Source organism: Melitaea cinxia, chromosome 19 (genome assembly GCF_905220565.1).
Source record: "Melitaea cinxia chromosome 19, ilMelCinx1.1, whole genome shotgun sequence".
Taxonomy (NCBI): Eukaryota; Metazoa; Arthropoda; class Insecta; order Lepidoptera; family Nymphalidae; genus Melitaea; species Melitaea cinxia.
The window spans coordinates 1,271,590-1,291,468 of NC_059412.1; the positions used below are offsets into that span (position 1 = coordinate 1,271,590).

The window sequence follows — 19,879 nt, forward strand, 5'->3', positions numbered from 1 at the left end:
ATTGACACTGTCTAACACTGGTTTCAAATAAAGTAAGATATGATCCATATTTATATATATAGTCTTATCTTATGTATAAAATTCTCGGGTCACAATGTTAGTTACTATACTCCTTGATCCAATTTTGTGTGCCTATCGGGTAGTCTGAGAATCGGCCAACATCTATTATTCATACCCCTAAGTTATAAGCCCCCCTCCCCCCTTTTAAGGGGGGTTAATAGTATATATGACACAACATCGTTTGCGGGGTCAGCTAGTTGTGTTATAATATTCCATTAACAATTTAAAATACCATACGATGTAATTAGAAAATTGTAGCATTCAATCATACCTACGTGTGCTGTAATCCGAATATTTCATTAGATAAAAAGTGTGTTGGATGATTGGATTCATACAATGAACGAATTTACTCGTATTAAAAAATAATAATAATAACAGTAATGTGTTAAGACATTTCGTTTTCCAAAATCATAATTTTGAATCTATTGTTTTGGTATGTTGCCTACCAATACAAAGTACTGACTACTTTGACTAGCTCGTTGACATACTCGTATTTTGTGGTAACCCTGCTTTCTGATTCAGGGGTTGTGTTCGATTCCCGCCACGAATCTGGGTGAAAATTTATTTATTTGTATATTTATTACAAAAAAAAATTTGTATCCATATCAGACGGCTGTCACCCAAAACATTGGCAGTTATGTTGCCGTTTTTATTTAACTAGATCGCAAACAAGCATACGGCTCACCTGATGGTAAGCGATTACCGTAGCTTATAGACGTCTGCAACACCAGGAGCATTGCAAGCGCGTTGCAGATTCCATCCCCAGTTCCCCTCAGGAGCTCTGGTCACCTTATTCATCAACAGGAACACAAAACTGCTTGAAAACAGTGTTATTTTGCTATGATCTTCTGTAAGGTCGAGGCACTACCCCAGTCGGGCTGCTCCATATTTTGAGCAAGAAATTTCCTGCTGTGCTGTACCTTAATTAGATATGTATGTACGCTATGAAAAAGTGCGATTTAAATGCAACCAATAATATATATACAACATAAGAAAGACAAAGTTTCTGTCTACGAGAGCGGAGATCGACCCATCACTGTTGTGAAACTTGGTCCCATGCCAGTCACAGTTTCATCTTCTAACGTTAGATTTATACGATTTTAATAATTTTCTGTGTAATGTCATCATACTAACGTTATTGCTGACCGTTACTCATTTCAAATTGATTTTACAACTCTGACAAGTCTCACAGTGTAGACGATTTTATCTTTTAACCTGTTAATATTGTGACGTGTTGAAACATTATTTAGAATATATGATATCTGATAGAAATTTAATTCGAAATAAATTATTTGGGGTTTATTTCGGTCCTGTATAGTTTAGTTAATAATTTATCCTATTAACTGGTAAATTATTTACTATGCTCCTAATTCAAAAGTTCTTGTTTATTTCGATTCATTCCATGAGATCATAACTATATATTTAGATCGTATCTAAGTCTAATAGGTTATTATGTTGATCGATAAAGTATAAGTGGAGAATTATTAACAAGAACATTCTTAATAAATAGCTTAAAAAAACTCCTGTGTAACTCGATGCATTTGTTAAGATTGTGTCGATTTGAATGCAGATTGTATATAGAGGACAAAGATTCCGACAAACGCTAATTGAAGCTAAAAAATGTACCCACAGGTGACCTACTCGAGTGTTTCTATAAATACATTGACACATGCAAGACATGTGCTATTTGCAAATGACCGCCTTTAAATATACACGTAGTCGTCTGTTACGCAAGCGTGACGCGTCATGACGTCACGCACCCGAGTGACATTACAGGCTTATACAGTTGATTGAAATAGTGGATATATCCGATATATATCGGATATATATAATATGTATTGAAATTATAGCAAGTAATTGACTTTTCATCTCTTTTCTATATTAAAGTATTGTGTATATTGTTATGTGTATCCACGAAATGACCTTTAAATTGTTGTACATCTGTAGTGTTTAAAAACTATTACTATTTATTCATTATCAGCCTGTCGCAGTCCATTGCTGGATATTCGCCTCTACAAGTTCGCGCCAAAATTGGCATGAACTCAAGTGTTTTGCCCATAGTCACTACGCTGGGCCTTCGGATTGGTGACCGCAGGGCTGGTTTTGTTGCACCGAAGACGCTGCTGCCCGTCTTCGGTCTGTGTATTTGGAAGCCAGCAGTTGGAAAGTTATCCCGGCGGTTATGGTCGGCTTTAAGAGTTCCAAGGTGGTAGTGGAACTGTACCGGGTGATTACTATTATTAAAAAACTAAAATTTTAACTGTAAACTGTAGAATATAATGACGGATGCCAAAGACTTTAAGTACTCACTAAAATGGTAGGAAAATCCACGCGGTTAAATAGTCAGACCGACAAACCCCTTGTGGGTATCATAATCACGATGTTAAGCTTTTGTCACCCCTACACTAAAACCATCATGAATAGTAAACACATAAATAATATCAAAACTGACATGAACAAAATATTTTAAGCCGTATCGTGATGTCACGTAGGAGGAATCAAAACACCCTGTACATTGTTTGATACTTGGCAACGGATAATCGAGAATGTCGCTTGAACCCAATCACATGATCTCAGTTTTGATGAGTTTCTTAAGAGATTATTTCTGATTACAAACTGTAATGTAGGTGGTTTATAATTTTAACAGCTCCATAGAGTACTTGGCACTCGCGAGATTTTATATGAATTTCAAATGCTAGCGTTATTGTGTTATTGATTTTGGTAGTTGTTTTAGATTGTGCGTTAAATTGTTTCTTTAAATGTAGTTTGTTAAGTGTGAAATGAACAGAGTTACTCATTGTATTTCTAATGTATTGTGATTTTAAGTGGGACGTGTAGTAAATTAGGGTTATAAGAATCTTTCTTAAATAAAAAGATACTCGTCACGGTTTCAGAATTGTTACTAAAAGCAGATAAAACTAGAAGTCAAATTTTATTCACTTTATTTGTAGTATACCTCACAAAAATTTATAGTTTAATCTGTTTCACAGTAATATATAATCACAGATATTTACGAATTGGTTGCATAGGTTATAGTTATACATAGGTAATTTCGCGTTACATTTATACGTCTTTACTTGCTTAACAACTGTCAAACAAATTACGTCATCTGAAGAATTTTAAGAATTTCCGAATGCTTCGCACCAAATCTTAAAAATAGACAAAAACTACAAAAACAATGATATTAGCTTGCTTTAAATATTTTAAAAAATATGCATTAGATATATTGTATATGTGTATTCTAGTGATGTACAGAGAGTTGTACCTATCGATGTCTTATCATTGTAGTTATTTTAATAGATTTTTTTTATATTTTAAAAAATGCAAATTTCTTATTTTTACCGAAGTAATTCCAATATTTAAATTTATACTGGTTGAATTTTGATGTGTTCTATGTTTCAAGTATAAAAATATTTAAAGTGCCCTCCGTATCCCAGTTCCTCTTCTGTCATGTTTTTTTTTATATACTCGTATGGAAAGGCGATCCTCTTATATATTAATCATAGGTACATATAGAATAAAAATAAAAGGGATTACTATTCTTAGTGTGAGTGTGTCTATTTTTGTGTGTGCGTGTGTGTGCGTGAGTCTGTGTTTGTGTGTGTGTGTGTGTGTGTGTGTGTGTGTATGTGTGTGTGTTTGTATGTGTGTATGTGTGTTTCGTACTTAATGGAATTTTGCGTCTTTAGTTATCACTAAGACAGCAGAACGCCTAACTATGTACGCTGGTGGTACCTACCAATATTAACTATCAGATATCCGAGCCTGAAATTGACTTATAAACAAAACTATTTATATCTCAAGATATTCTGCGGTAGATACAATTCTATATTAAAACAATATAAACATTATTTCTTGCAGAATACAATATACCTACATCTCAATTCGTGATATTATTTTCCAGACAGATGCGAAAAATTGAAAAATCCGTTCCGAGAATATTATTTCATGAGATCAAACAAACAAATCGTTGTTGTTTGTTACCGTCTTGTCTGCGGGAGATTGAAGAATTATCACTATTTGTGTTTATACTGAACCAGACTTTGGACAAACAATTTTGGAATGCAGGAAAACGTCTGAGGTTGTGGTGAATGTGCGATAGTGGCTTTAATGTTATGTCAGATTACCAACAGTTGTCAATCATCGAACGCGAGGACGTACGAAAATTTTTATGTTTTCGTGACACATTCAGAGTTTATTTTGATTTCATTATAGCTATAAATCTGGATGCGTCACTTCGTAATTGCATCATGACTGATTTTTTTTTTTGTTTGTGCTCCGTAGGCGAATTATATTTGTGAATGTTTGGATGTGTTTAATTAGACGTTTCTAGTGCTTTAATATTTTTAGCGTAATTATCAAACATTACAATCTGAATAGTTTTATGGGCAGTTGTGGGTAATTGCTTACTTGTTAAATTTTGTGGTATTTTAAGGCCAGTAAAAGATTAAAGATTAACATTTACACCAATTGAATTAAAGCAGTTTTAATTTAACTAATCTGGCAAATATCTATAGGATATGGTAACTATTATATATATAAAGTCAAGGCAACCGCTGCATATTTGCTGTCTATTAAAAGTATTTTGGTCTCAGAAAGATCACGCAAATAAAAAGAAAAAATATAAAATATAATATAGTGCTTTCAAATACGCAGACCGAAGACTTGCAGCAGCATCTTCGGTGCGACAATGCCAGGCCTGCGGTCACCAACCCGCCTGCCCAGCGGGTGACTATAAGCAACACACATAAGTTCACGCCATTTTTGGTGCGAACTTGTGGAGGCCTATGTCCAGCAGTGGAATGCAATAGGCTGTAGTGATGATGATGATGATGATGGTGACTTTGAAGATAATTGACAGAAGTGGCCGAATCAAAGACAAAAAGAAATTGTTACTTAAAATTTAAGAAGTGTATAGGATAAAAAAAATACTTTTATAGCATTTTAAATACTTAACAATATGTATTTCCGGTACTATCTTTGATTTATTCGAGTTTAAAACTACAGGAATGTTTCAAGATATTTATGATTCGCATAAAACGGGATCATAGTCTCAGAATTCGTCGCCTAGATAACAGGATTAACTTCAATAAACTTCGAGCCTGTTTTACAGATTGTTGATAAGGTTTATCCTGCACATAAGTTACAAGTAGACTTTAACAGCAGGAGCTTAAGGCCATTAGGACAATTTATTATTATTTCTCCTCAATTAACAAACTATAATTTTTAGATTAAATGGTAGCGAGATTTAGTTTATAGGATATTAATAATAATAATATAAACTTTTATCCGTTGAATACCGCCATCCGTCGGATAGATTTAACAGGGACCGGTTAAACCTTAGTATAGATGAAGAAGTTTTGCATAATCTCATGAAGATCATCTCACTGTGAGTGTGTTGTATCGGAATCTGCGCGTTATCCTAAATATAGCACATACCATCGGGTCGTTATCTTAAAACTGTTTGCGACAGTGGCTCGTACTGCACAACGTATACAATTGCCGAAAGAATTGTTTCTTTTTCGGTATAAATTAGATATTGTCGGTAAGCATTCTTTTAAACGATTTTTTAAGTGTAATTTTTTTCGCACGCATGACTTGGGAGTAAGTTGGGGAACGCGTGTTGAGAGCGTTACGATAAGTGTGATCGGGTGAGGCGAACGGAAGTTGAGAGGGAGGTATAAGTTAGTGAAGATAGAAAGAGTTTACGTTACGTAAGTTTTACTTCAGTCGTGTTGTCTGAGAACATTCGTTTTTTTATTTTCTTTATTATTATCATACAAATATGTAACAAAAATACATATTACACATTCAAAAAAACCAATTAGGTTTTGATATCATTTTATAGATAAAAAAAAATCATGATATGGATCGAAATTGTATGGGCAATCTTTTACTTGATTGTTCATTAAGAATTCAACGTTTCATTTAACTCTCTGAATAAATACTGTACTCACGAAGGAATGAAAAATTAAGTAAGTTTTTGCAGAAAGTGTAACCGACCTTGTCTGTTGTTGTTTTGTTGTAGGACAAACATTTGTATTGGCTATACAGATGTTTGCCGTATTCTGGGTGTTTGTGCAGTCCTTGTTGGGTCTCCCCACCGTGCCTCGGAGAGCATGTTAAGCCGTCGGTCCCGGTTGTTATCATGTGTATCAGGTGTACCTGATAGCGATCGTTACTCGTAATATATCCGCCAACCCGCATTGGAGCAGCGTGATGGATTAAGCTCTGATCCTTCTCCTACATGGGGAAAGAGGCCTAGTAGTGAGATATTACAGGCTGAAACAGGACCTTGTTTAATTAAAATAGGATGTAAGATTTATATTTTCTAGGTAAGGTACCTAATAAACTAAAATAGTCATTTTAACATTACTATTTTATACAGGTCGTATTGTCTTATCAAAGATTATTTTATGGTATTATTTATTTATTATTTGTTATACATAAAAGAAAGAATATAAAATATAAATATCTGTAAGATGTCACATAAATTAATTCGAGTTTTACCGGACATTAGTGTTGTCGACATTACGAGTAAGTACACAATCGATATAATGGTAAGGTACCCTCTGTATAGGAAATCCCAAAACACACACAACACCATTGCCAACAGTCAGAATATGACAAATATGAAAATGGCCTGTAACCTGTCACGTACTTTGATCGAACATACGACCGCACAACAGAAACTCTTTCCTGTAACTACCTCACCAACGTGTCCTCCCAAAGTTATAAAACAAAAATCGTAGACTAAGGAGCGCAAACGTAGGTAATGTGTAATCTCCAAAGTGGAGACCGATAAAAAGTCACTATTTCATTTGTTCTTCCTAATATCAAGAAAATTATAAATAAATATAATTGATGTGTAATCCTACGTTCGGAACAGTGAATCACGTAATGTGTAGAGGCAGATATATAATGAAGACCGATTGCTTCGCCCACGGGCCACGGGGCGGGCGGCGAGGCTGCCAGTTCAGTATTCGTCTAGATTACCTTGGGTCAGCTGTCGAGCGTCTGGATGTATAAATTATAGAAAAATTGTTACAGTATTGTTGTTTATTTTTCTGCTCGTATACGTCGTAGCGTGATGCTTAGTAGCCTGTTATACTCCTTGATAAACTGGTATACGAATGTAATAATTATTTTTAAAATCAAATTAGTATATTCTGAGATTAGTGCGTCCGAATAGTTGAACAATCTCTGCACGTTTCCAATATTAGGTAATAGGTAACTAATTATAGAAAGACTGATATATATAATAATAATAATACTAATCTTTATTGCCATGATGTATTAAATATTTTGTAATGAAAATAGACAGCCTGTTTCAGACAATGGTTAAACTAGAATTCTAATCTCTAGATCTAGATTCTATAGTGACCAGTTTTGTCGTAAATATCACAAAAATATAAAGATACAGAGGAACAGATAAGGAGAACATACAGAGGAATTTCGAATTTTGTCTTTTTTCGTACAAAACGCAGCCGTAACAGCTATTTCAGACTGATTTTCCTTGGAGTGTGGTTCTACCACATCTACCATAATTTACTATAACTATACTTTTACATAACTGAGGTAGGGCACAGCAGGTAACTGAGGTAGGGCACAGCAGGAATTTCTTGCTCAAAATAGGACTGGGGTAGTACCTCGACCTTACAGAAGATTACAGCTAAATAATACTGCTTTAAAGCAGTATTGTGTTCCTGTTGGTGAGTAAGGTGACCAGAGCTCCTGGGGGGGATTGGAGATTGGGTCGGCAACGCGCTTGCGATGCTTCTGGTGTTGCAGGCGTCTATAAGCTACGGTAATCGCTTACCATCAGGTGAGCCGTACGCTTGTTTGCCGAACTAGTTATAAAAAAAAACTTATAAAATACAAGCGATAACATAACTTGTAATTAAAGCTACCAATACGTCATTGATAGTTTATCAAAGTGATGCATCACCAAGACACGCAGCATCTAGACAATTTAGCAATCAAAGGTCAAAGCGATATATCTTTTGAAATAAAATTAATTTGATATTTAATTAAAATAACATAACATAGAGGATGTGAACTGTGTGACCGCTTCAAGTGGGTGTCGCGTCCGGAGTGCGGCCTTATAACCAATTAATTTTATTTATTTGTGTTAATAAAAACAAATGGACACACAAGTTATTTAGAATGTTCTTATAAAAGCTCGTGTTATATGTAACAGTAATAAATAATAAGAAGGGCAAAGTTTATTTAATTTAATATTTAAAACACATTCTGTCTTATTAGATATTTACTTAAGGTTTTTCACTCGTAAAATGGGTTTACTGGTTATTAAGGAAATAGGTGGTTTTATCCATTCAAAGTGAAATTTGGGAATATAATGTTTATGATCACTTTTCCCTTTCTATAGACGCGGTGTGATGTTTCAAATTTTTTCAGTCCACAGACAGATTATTATCTAAAGTAGACTTTTTTTACCTCAAAATTAACAAATTTCTTAACTTAATTACAACGTAACTATAAAATGTCACCCCATTAACATGGAATAGTTTCATTGTGGAAGGTATTAACTTTATAATATCCATACGAGACCATCGTTATTAGGGAAAAACGCACGCACGCACGCATTCACCCTGTCATCATCCCACATAACATCCCACTGCTGGGTAGGAGGGTCCGAAACCGACAGTCCGGGGGGGACTGTCGGTTTTAAAATGAAAGATAATTATAAAAACGAAGGCAGCGTAATCAGCGCCTAACTAGTCTGTTTCAGTTCAATTTATAAATGGGATTTCTATAATATCATCATCAATCAATCAATCATTACAGCCTATACAGTCCACTGCTGGACATAGGCTTCCACAAGTTTACGCCAAAAATAACGTGAACTCATGTGTTTTGCCCATAGTCACCACGCTGGGCAGACGGGTTGGTGACCGCAGTACTGGCTTTGTCGCACCGAAGACGCTGCTGTCCGTCTTCGGCCTGTGTATTTCAAAGCCAGCAGTTGGATGGCTATCCCGCCATCGGTCGGCTTCTTAAGTTCCAAGGTGGTTGTGGAACCTTGTTATCCCTTAGTCGCCTCTTACGACACCCACGGGAAGAGAGGGGGTGGCTAAATTCTTTAGTGCCGTAGCCACACAGCACTATATTATATATTGATATATTATATATTTTCTATAATATATCAATTACAATATACGCTTGTTTGACCTAGTTATAATTATTAAAAAAAAATTACAAACAAATACCTAAATTTCCCAAATAAAACTTCACTCATAACGATATTCACGAAAGACTATTCGAGTTCTACAACAAACGGTACACAACCCGCTCGAAATATCTCGAAACAATGTAGGTACTAGAATCAGTTACAACACGTACTATTTTTAGATTAACTCAAATCGAAAACGAACCAACAAATCATTCTAAATTAAATCTCAGTGTTTTTTATGTTTTATTTTCATTTCGTTTAGCTTTTTCTATTATATTCCTGTCACAATCCTCTTACGCTGTCATTGTATATCTCTCCGAACATAATGTTTCACCAGCGGCTCTCTTTACGCGGCGATAAAGTCATTTAAAATTTACAATATTACTATAATACGATTTTTATTTCAGTTCTATAAATTTAATACGGTTGATATTGGCTTCGGTTTGCCCTGTAGCTTCTATTATAAAACGTTGGTTGGTAATAAATTCATTATGAACGGCTTATCTTAATATATATAAATCTCGTGTCACAATGTTTGTCCTCAATGGACTCCTAAACTACTTAACCGATTTTAATCAAATTTGAACACCGTGTGCAGTTTGATCCAACTTGAAAGATAGGCTATATTTTATGTTGATATATTTAATTATTATACTTAAGAAAAAAAATAAGGCGGTACAAAGTTCGCCAGGTCAGCTAGTAATACGTATAAAAATTTGAATTATCGTCACGAGATCGTAGTCGAAATCAAGTAAGTAATAGCTAAGTTAAATACGTTCAATGATTACAAAATATATCTCCTAATTTTAAATAGTTGTTACCTGTGTGCGATTTAGCATTATTATCACAACTCAGTTATTTTATAGTATTTTAACGCTATTTTATTCGAATCGAACTTTTTAGGTACCATCTAGATAGACAAGTATATAGAGGAATTATTAAGAATAGACTTGTACAGCACTACTTTGGTATTATAGTAACTATAATTGTGTTTGCTGGCAAACGAAAAAAAAAACAGACTTCAGTTACATCGACAACTAATACAACGTAGGTAGACGAAAAAATTGCCTAGTAAATACGCATTATCAAAGATCAAGATTACTCCAAAAGTTGTTATCAGATCTCGATGAAAATTTAATGTGACCAAATTATAAACATCAGCTTTCGATTAAATTAAAAATCCTCAAAATTGGAACACCCAGGAAAAACTTATGCGGTGTTTCAGGGGTTTTCCTTGATTTCCCTAGGATCCCATCATTTGATCCTGGTTTCCTTATCATGGTACCATACTTAGGATATCTCCTTTCCAACAAAAAAGAATTTTCAAAATCGGTTCATAAACGACGAAGTTATCTCCGAACACACATAAAACGGTCGATTTGAGTAATCTGCTCCTTTTTTGAAGTCGATTAAAAGTAAAAGAGCCTGGGAATATCCCACTCTTAGCTACTCGTATAAGTCCAAAGGATCATATAAATAGATTTGAGCTTCGAACTTATTACAGATTAACAGATATCACATACAATAATTACTATACATAGTATCGCCATCAAAGCTTACGGCGAGAAAAAAAAAGAGTTACGGCGGAGTTCCTTGGCGGCTCTTCTCTGCAGAACTTACACTCCGAGTCGCTTTTGAATAACGTTATTTTGATTTCGATAACGCTTATGCAAAATTCACAACAAACAATAGCTATAAATATTACCTGACTATACTATTCTCAACACAACTCTCTTACATTAAAAATGTTTACAAAAATATTAATGAGCGTTCAAAATATTCCGTGCATGTGACGCGACAATCACGGACGGTCGCTCACGTCGGTTTCACGGCGTGAATTTTCAATCTACATTCCTCTGTTAAAATAGCTCGTTTTTTTTATTGTGTCTAAGTCGTGAAATTGAATTTAGATTTGTGCATTTTTACGTAAAGCACTGTAATTGCAAATTGATGCAAATATTTATCGTTCATTGTGTTACGTTTACTCATAACAGTCATAGCTCTGTGATGAAAGTTTCGATTTTAAAATTTACTGGATCGTATTTTTAAACACCAGTTTACTTATAGAATCAAGAATAGATCATTATATAGTCTTATACTCTTATATCTGTCTGTATATATAAAAATTTCGTGTCACGATGTATGTGGGCGATTAATTCCGTTTGCCGTGTGGTGTCGGCTGAGTAGAATAGCACCATCCCCTTTCTTCCCGTGGGGATTGTAAAAGGCGACCGAGGGATAAACCTGGCTCAAAATCATCAGGATCCTGGAGAAGGAAAACTTCATTTGAAACCCGGAATAGGGTCTCCGTCAAGCATTCGTGGCATAGCTCTAAAATGCGAAAGACTCCTGCAGCCGAACTGGCTCCACACGTATCGACTCGTTCCTAGCCAGTGAGGTCGAGAGGGTGGGCAGAGCTTAGGCAACTCTGCGTTTTCCTGAAAAGCGTCCTAGGCAACACAGTGTCTTTCTAACATTGTATAAATCGTCTGCAACAGACGGATTAAGGTCAATGTGTAATTTGGTCTAACTTGGGAGATATGGTAGTTTTTATCTCAATTAGACTTGGTAGGTGGCGCTGCTATCAGGACAACGTCTGCCGGATCCATTATTATTTTAATATATTACTGTTTATTATTATTACTATGACTGTGTATAATGTGCTAGGACCAAGTTTTTACAACTATCTGTAGTCAGTAAAGTACAGTACTGTTAATTAATAAATAAGGCAGGGCACAGTAGGAAATATTCTGCCCAAAATCTGCAGCAGCCCGACTGGGAAAAAGATCATATAATACAGTTTTTAAGAAGTATTGTGTTCCGGGACCGAGTAAGGTGACCAAAGCCTCTTGGGGGTAGGTTTGGCAACGCGCTTGCGATGCTCCTGGTGGTGCAGGCGTCTATATGCTACGGTAATCGCTTACCACCAGGTGAGCTGTTGTTTGCCGACCCAGTTGTATAAAAAAATTGCTATACCATTTTTATTTTTATTTATTTATATCATTATTCCCCTCCCCAAGTCTCAAGTGAGATTTTTTAAAATGCGTATTTGTTATGTAAATGAAGTAATCTGCGCTCAGTTCCAGTAGATTTATATATATATATATATATATATATATATATATATATATATATATATATATATATAAACAGTTTTCTTATATTTTTTATTATTTTTTCCATTTAAGACTAGTTAAGACTAGTATTTCAGATTTTTAATGACGTAGCATAGAATCGCAATGAGATTTAACAATAAAATACTTAAATAGGAATTACAAAATTTTGTAAAAGAATATTCACTCTAATTCAATCTTCTATCACTGCATAACTAAACGGCGGTGAATATTATATATGATTTAGCTACATGTTAGTGGAAAAATAATTATGTGATATTTACCGAGACCACTGCTCCCCACCCTGCTTCGGAGAGCTCGTTAAGCCACCGGTCCAGGTTGTTATCATGTAAACCTGATAGCGATCGCTTCTCATAGGTAAAAGCAGGTCAGGCAGTCATAGGAGCAGCGTGGAGGATTAGGCTCTGATCCTTCTCCTACATGGTGAAAGAGGCCTATGCCCAGTAGTGGGATATTACAGACTGAAGCATATAAATATATCCAAAACTTATTTACAGTATTAAGTGAAAGTATATCAGTATTAAGTTCGAGCGATTGTTACCGCTTATCGTAATTCAGATTGTACGCTTATTGTTTTTTAAGTATTTTTTTTTTTCAGAATATCAATATGATTATTGAAACACTTTTTGCTCCAATAAGATACCCACCCGGTTTGGAGATAAAGAAGAAATGATAATATTTTTTTTTAAATAATGTAAAATAAGGTTATCCTCATCTCTATCCTCAGTTATAACAATTATTTTTAGATTCATCCAGTTTAATTTATTTCATGATAATATTTATTTTTTATTTACCTACAGATAATACAACAGCAGTCGCGCCAAAGCCAAAGAGAAGAGCTTACTTGCTCAAAAGGAAAGCTCTCACCACTGGGTTCTTTGACCAAAGTCGTGCTAAAGACGCGGATAAGGAGAAAGGCAAGTAGAACATAAACTATAATATTTTATTATTTAACACGTTTGTTATTAGGATCACATGTATGTGTATTTGGAACATTGCAATAGCGGTACGATTAATTGTTACAAGAAGCAATCCCTTAGATCTTAACATAAAATCAGTTCCTTTAGGAAGAGATTTTAAAGTGAGCGAATGATAACGTTCTAGTAACAATCTTGGAATGAATATTTCAAACTTGCTGTTTCCGTGACGTCGTCCGCGTGGAATTTAACAAAAAAGTTATTATTCAGTTCACAGAGCTATAAAATAAATAAATTTCTAAAATGAAAGTAGCCTAAGCTACTCTTTATTTATCTGTTTCAGTGATTAGCCGGAACAAACAAACTGTGATTTTGGTATATGTACCGTGTGTACATCCATATGAATTTAGTAAAAAGCGGTTATTTTAATATTACAAACAGACACTCCAATTTTATTTAATTCTATAGATGAATGCGATACAAAAACACATTTCTGATACAATTAATTGGCAGTGATTCTTAAAACATTTTACTAAAACTGTTGTTAAATAACATATTTTTTATAAAGAACAAAAAACGTTCACTTTAAATATTCACATTAGTAAGAATAGCAAGAAAAACTTCTAATTTACAACAGTAACTATGTTATTTCATAAGTTTGTAACTTTGAATAAGCCATTGACACGAACCGAGTAGCTGATAACAAATGATATAATCCATAATATCATAACGTCTCATAGCTGTTGGCAGATCTTCAACGTATCAGTTACGGATGAGAACGATGGCTGGCCATTCGTCTGCCAATACTGAGGTTTCAGGTTCAATGTCGCCTTGTTTACAAATTACCACGTGTCGGGTTTATGACACATTAATACCGAACTATTCGGGTTCTCGTTACGTTTTATGTCATAGACAATATCAAGTTAACTGAAAGTTATATAAGGATTTTAAAAGACGAGTACAATAATTGTGTTTGCTCGCAAACGAAAAAAAAAAACGACTTCAATCACATCGACTCGTTTCTCTCGATTTTTCTGGGATTCCATCATCAGATCCTGGTTCAGGTAGCAAGGTTCTGGTATCGTGGTACCACACTTGGGATATCTCATTTCTAACAAAAAAAGAATTATCAAAATCGGTTCATGAAAGACGAAGTTATCCTCGAACATACATAAAAAATATATATATAAGGTCGAAGTGAGTAACTTTCTCCTTTTTTGAAGTCGGCTAAGAGGTGTACTCATAAATAAATGAAAAACGAAACAAAACTTTAAGACGTACTTACTATCAATTTTAATATGAATTTTTGTAGCTGAAGATTGTCCATACGTTTGAAAGGCTAAATCGAATATTAGGATCCATATTGTTGATTGCAAACATACATTTTTCGATAATAACCCTGTTTGGAGTGTTATTAGGCTGTACAAAGCAGGTGACGATTGATAGATCGTTAAAGTAAACGTCAATGGATTTTGAAAAGTATGGAAATTTAGCGCTTCTAAAACCATCTTCTAAATAAACAAGTCTTGTCTTAGTATTGTGAAAAAACTAACAATTTCCAGAATGGTTATTTTTGCATAGAAACATAAAATGATACGTTTATAAGCTAATAAAACGTACAGAAGACAGAGTGCGGCTAATGAATACATCAAACTGATTTAATGTCTGTTTGTGCGCCACTAGCGCAGCTTACACGATTTTTATGCGTTGACTCATCGGCGCGGTTCGCGGTTCGATACCTATTTGATTTACTCGTAACGTAAATTTTAATTAGTCTTTGATATCTTGTTCACGTAATTGCTTTTTGTTTCGTCTATTATAGAGAACGATTGGAGTTTAACCTACTACGCCTTTTCATTGTAGAATGTCAGATATATCTCAGAATTAAAAATTTGAAAAAAAGGTTCTATAAAAAATTGTTTGATAGAATTGTATGCAGTATGGTATTAAACCATATAAAATAATTTACTTAATGACCTGTTTCTACAATGCACAGCTAAATCAACAAGTATAGGCTACTATAGTGTTGAGTTATTCCATTATATGCATTCGGTTTGATGAAGAAAATTTTTAAGGTGCAGTCATAGTTAATAGAAGAGACCCAAGAGTGCTTGGGTGAGAGTGTTACTAGTCCTCTACAATTTCAGATATTCGGTTTTATAGTGTAATTTAAATTTAATCCTATAAGTATGTTACCAACATTAACTACATGTTAACAAAATTAATTAAGTAAAACACAATAGTTAAAATTAATTTAAACAGTGATTTTGTGACGTAAGACGATGGAGCTGACATAAACGTCGAATGGCCAATAAATAACAAAGAAAAATCTTCTAAAATAAAAATAATAATAATAATACACATACATAGATAAACATACAAAATCTATCTTTAAAGAAATCAGAAACAAGAGAATAGACAAAGATGATCATGTCACTAAAATACTAATTTCATTCCAGATAAATTTTTAGGGTTAGGACATTTTATTGTAGCACAAAATTGAAATCAAAGTTTTGTTTATTCAAGTAAGCTTTCAAACACTATTATATCGTCCTTTTGTAAATTAAAATTTGATTAGTTTTTTTATAACTTAACTTTTTTTTATGTCACTAGGTCGGCAAACAAGCGTACGGCTCACCTGATGGTAAGCGATTACCGTAGCTTATAGACGCCTGCAACACCAGAAGCATCGCAAGCGCGTTGCCGACCCAATCCCCAATCCCCCCAGGAGCTCTGGTCACCTTACTCACCAACAGGAACACAATACTGCTTGAAAAAAGTATTATTTAGCTGTGATCTTCTGTAAGGTCGAGGTACTACCCCAGTCGTGCTGCTCCATATTTCGAGCAGGAAATTCCTGCTGTGCCCTACCTCAGTTAAACTGTAGTTAACTGTAGTTAATGTAAGCTACCACCCATTGGCAATGTAAATTCTGCATAGAAGAATCAGCAAGAAACTCCGCACATATTAACCATTTAAATAACAAAATAATTGGACAGTTTCTTTATATTAGAAAAAAATCTCTCTCTTCTTTCTTTGGAACTTATTTACAAATACCTTAATGCATAACTTCATCATCATCGTTACAGCCTATACAGTCCACTGCTGGACATAGGCTTCCACAAGTTTACGCTAAAAATAGCGTGAACTCGTGTGTTTTGCCCATAGTCACCACGCTGGGCAGGCGGGTGGTGACCGCAGGGCTGGCTTTGTCGCACCGAAGACGCTGCTGCCCGTCTTCGGCCTGTGTATTTCAAAGCCAGCAGTTGGATGGTTATCCCGCCACCGGTCGGTTTTTTAAGTTCCAAGGTGGTAGCGGAATGCATAACTTACTTTCCTCATTTCAATATTAAGAATCTATTTTCTGCAAGTATCTTTGTGCAAGTTTAACTTTGTATTGTTTAGGATAGTGATACATAATGTACGTACATTAAATATTATACGCTCATTGCTACAAAATGCACGTTAATTTGAACATTTTGCCAAAACACACAAGACGTTGAAAAATATTCACAAACTATTTTAATTTTGCATGTCTATTAATAGAGTAAAACTTCCTATAAGCTATTTTAATCGTCACGTCTGGCTGGATATACGGCGAAAATATGCTTTTAAAAATACAAAAAAAAAAACATTGTCAAGACATTACTAGAGCAATACAAATTTATTGCTGGGTTTTCCTCAGAACAGTTCCTTTAAATTCTGGAGAAAACGTTTACGACATTTCAAACTTGTGACGTCATATTTTATCCTCATCAAAATTCCATGGTACAGATAAAATTGTCAAAACATTTAACGATCGTAAAATTTGAATTGCTTCTAACAATGAGAACTAAGACTTAAGTATTTTTCCAGTGTTACCTCGTAAACATGACAGGGGAATCAATTGTTTCCACTTGTGAAGCTTCAGCTAAAGTAGTGGGAATACAGAAAGTGGAAATTTAAAATAGTGTAGGCGCCAGCATCGTACACAGACGCTAAAATTAGCGGCATCGGTTCTTGAGGATTGGCTGTCAACACCTTTATATATTGTTCTAGCCACTACCGCACGTTTAAACCGGTATGCCAATCCAAATGAATACTCGTATATTTACAAACGTTTTACACACATATATAAACACGGATCTTAGTTGATTTTTTTAAAATTTAATAGTTATATAGATTTTATTATTATTTAAATTGTTAATAGCTTAAGCAAAAAACGATTGAAAATATCTTGTAAAAAACTATTAATAATGTTTCGTTGGTGCTGTTATTCATCCTTTCGAGCGCACAAAAATCTAAAAATTCGTTTCCATAAGACGGTGCTGTGTAATAATTGTTTGCTCTCAAACGAAAAAAACCGACTTCAATTACATCCACAAGTAATCCAACGTAAGTAGACGAAAAAAATTAACAAACGCTCTAGTCGTCACTACAATTTTCGAGGGTTTCCCACGATATCTCTAGGACTCCATCATCAGATTCTGGTTTCCTTATCATGGTACCACACTCCTTTCCAACAAAAAAAGAATTATCAAAATCGGTTCATAAATGATGACGTTATCCCCGAACATACATATGATAATTTTTGCTAAACTACGAAGCCGGGGCAGGTCGCTAATATTTTATTCTGTTATATTAATCTTACTTTTACTGACGGAAATTAGGTTCATTCTCAACAGAATGACATTGTTTATTTTGATTCTTAATACACGTGTATTTTATTTGTTTTGTGAACAAAATTTATAAGAGAAATGAAATAAAATAATACGTTGGATCATTTCCAATATTAGTGGACCCAACTGACTCTTGGAAATAGTATTATAAGTTATTTAAGTTTTCAATAAATAGTACAATATTTTTCTTGGCTCGTTCGTTTTCGTATTTGAGTCACGTGATGAATTCCTTCTGGATGTTTATCCGAATTTACATATGCAGGATACATTACTGGATTTATAATGATTGACGGTTTTTTAACAGGATTCTTGCTGATTCTTCTTGGCACAATCTACATTCCGACATTGTGGTATCTTCGTATTAATTCATCATCACTCATCATAACATCATCATCATCACTTCAGCCTTTCGCAGTCCACTGCTGGACATAGGCCTCCCCAAGTTCGCGCCACACATCCCGGTCTTCCGCAATCCTCATCCAGCCGACACCGGCAATCTTACGTAGATCGTCGGTCCAACGGGCCGGAGGATGTCCCACACTGCGTTTGCCAAGACGCGGTCTCCACTCTAGGACCCGTCTACTTCAACGGCCATCGGTCCTGCGACACAGATGACCAGCCCACTACCACTTCAACTTGCTAATTCTGTAGGCTATGTCGGTTACTTTCTCTCGCATCTCAATAAATTGAAAAATGTAGTTTTTGAGTTTATTGCCAATCCTTGTTAGCAGAATACATTCCGAACTCTTAGTAGTATGATATAACTAAAGTAAGTAATCAATAAAAAAACTTTGTGCATACTTATGTACGCAAAGAAAGAAAAAATTATACTTCATTGACTAGCTAACTCCACGTTGCTGACTTCTTCTTCGTTGACTAGCTAACTTCAGGGTGTCGGTTTTTTTGTGACGATGTGCGCGCGCATCGTAAAAATTTACTCTCATTACTTTTCCCTAACGCGCAAAAGAAGTATTACTTAAAAATACTTATTTTAAAAAATGAAGATTCATAGCTAACATTCAAGCTAACTTGAATTGAAAAATTTGATTGACTTTTTAATTTCAATTTGAAGGTGCCTTTGCGAAGTGTATAAAAAATTTATTGCAGAAAACGCATGGTTCACGTCAAATACGAAAACATAGCCTACATAGTTGATATACGAACATGTTTACCGAGATTGAGATTAGTAGTTAAAACCGCACTAATTTTGTATGGTTTGCTTTGTACTACACAGTAAAGAAACATAAAGACAACTTTAACATAAATTTACTATACAATGAGAATACTGCATTCATTGTATTATTAGATTATATAGATAAAAAATAAAAAAATAGAAAATTAAATTATATTTATTTCAAGCTCTAATAATACTGTTATCCTTATTAACAATACTATATTAATAACATACTATAAACATACAAAATTGTAAAAGTTACAAAAAGAAAAATTAATATGTACGATTTTTGTTTTTGTGTTATTCTCACATTAGGAATTCTAAACTAAAAAATGCTAACAAAAATTAAAATCAAAAATAACATTATTCAAGGCTTCAAAAGCACCTGCGAGCCGTCATTTTACAAATTAAATTATCAATTATTGTTAAAAGTGGAGCTATCAGCGATTCTGAATGTAAATTCTGCAGAGAGCTATCTGCAAGAAATTCTGTAGTTACTCTTTTAAAAAGAAAAAAAAACTTTAATATAAAATTGGTATTATCTTCATGAAATACAGCGTCATTAAATCCCTATATATACCATACAAGCAAGCGACCATACAAGTACCATACAAGTAAGCGATGAAATATGTGAAATCAAATATCTCTCTGTAATATGAGTACAAAAATAAGTCATAAAAATACGCCAGGACAATCGTTTTCGCGTTATCTTTGTTGCCATGTGATATACTGAAGAAATTTCT

At 34.3% G+C, this 19,879-nt stretch overlaps 1 protein-coding gene across 1 annotated transcript in view; it reads left to right on the top strand.

The window, feature by feature from the left end:
• LOC123663023 overlaps positions 1 to 19,879 on the top strand; it is a 52,353-nt gene that overhangs the window by 14,302 nt on the left and 18,172 nt on the right. The window contains exon 3 of the mRNA XM_045597765.1: positions 13,188 to 13,304. Coding sequence (XP_045453721.1) covers positions 13,188 to 13,304 — 117 coding nt within the window. The remainder of the gene's footprint in view (positions 1 to 13,187; positions 13,305 to 19,879) is intronic.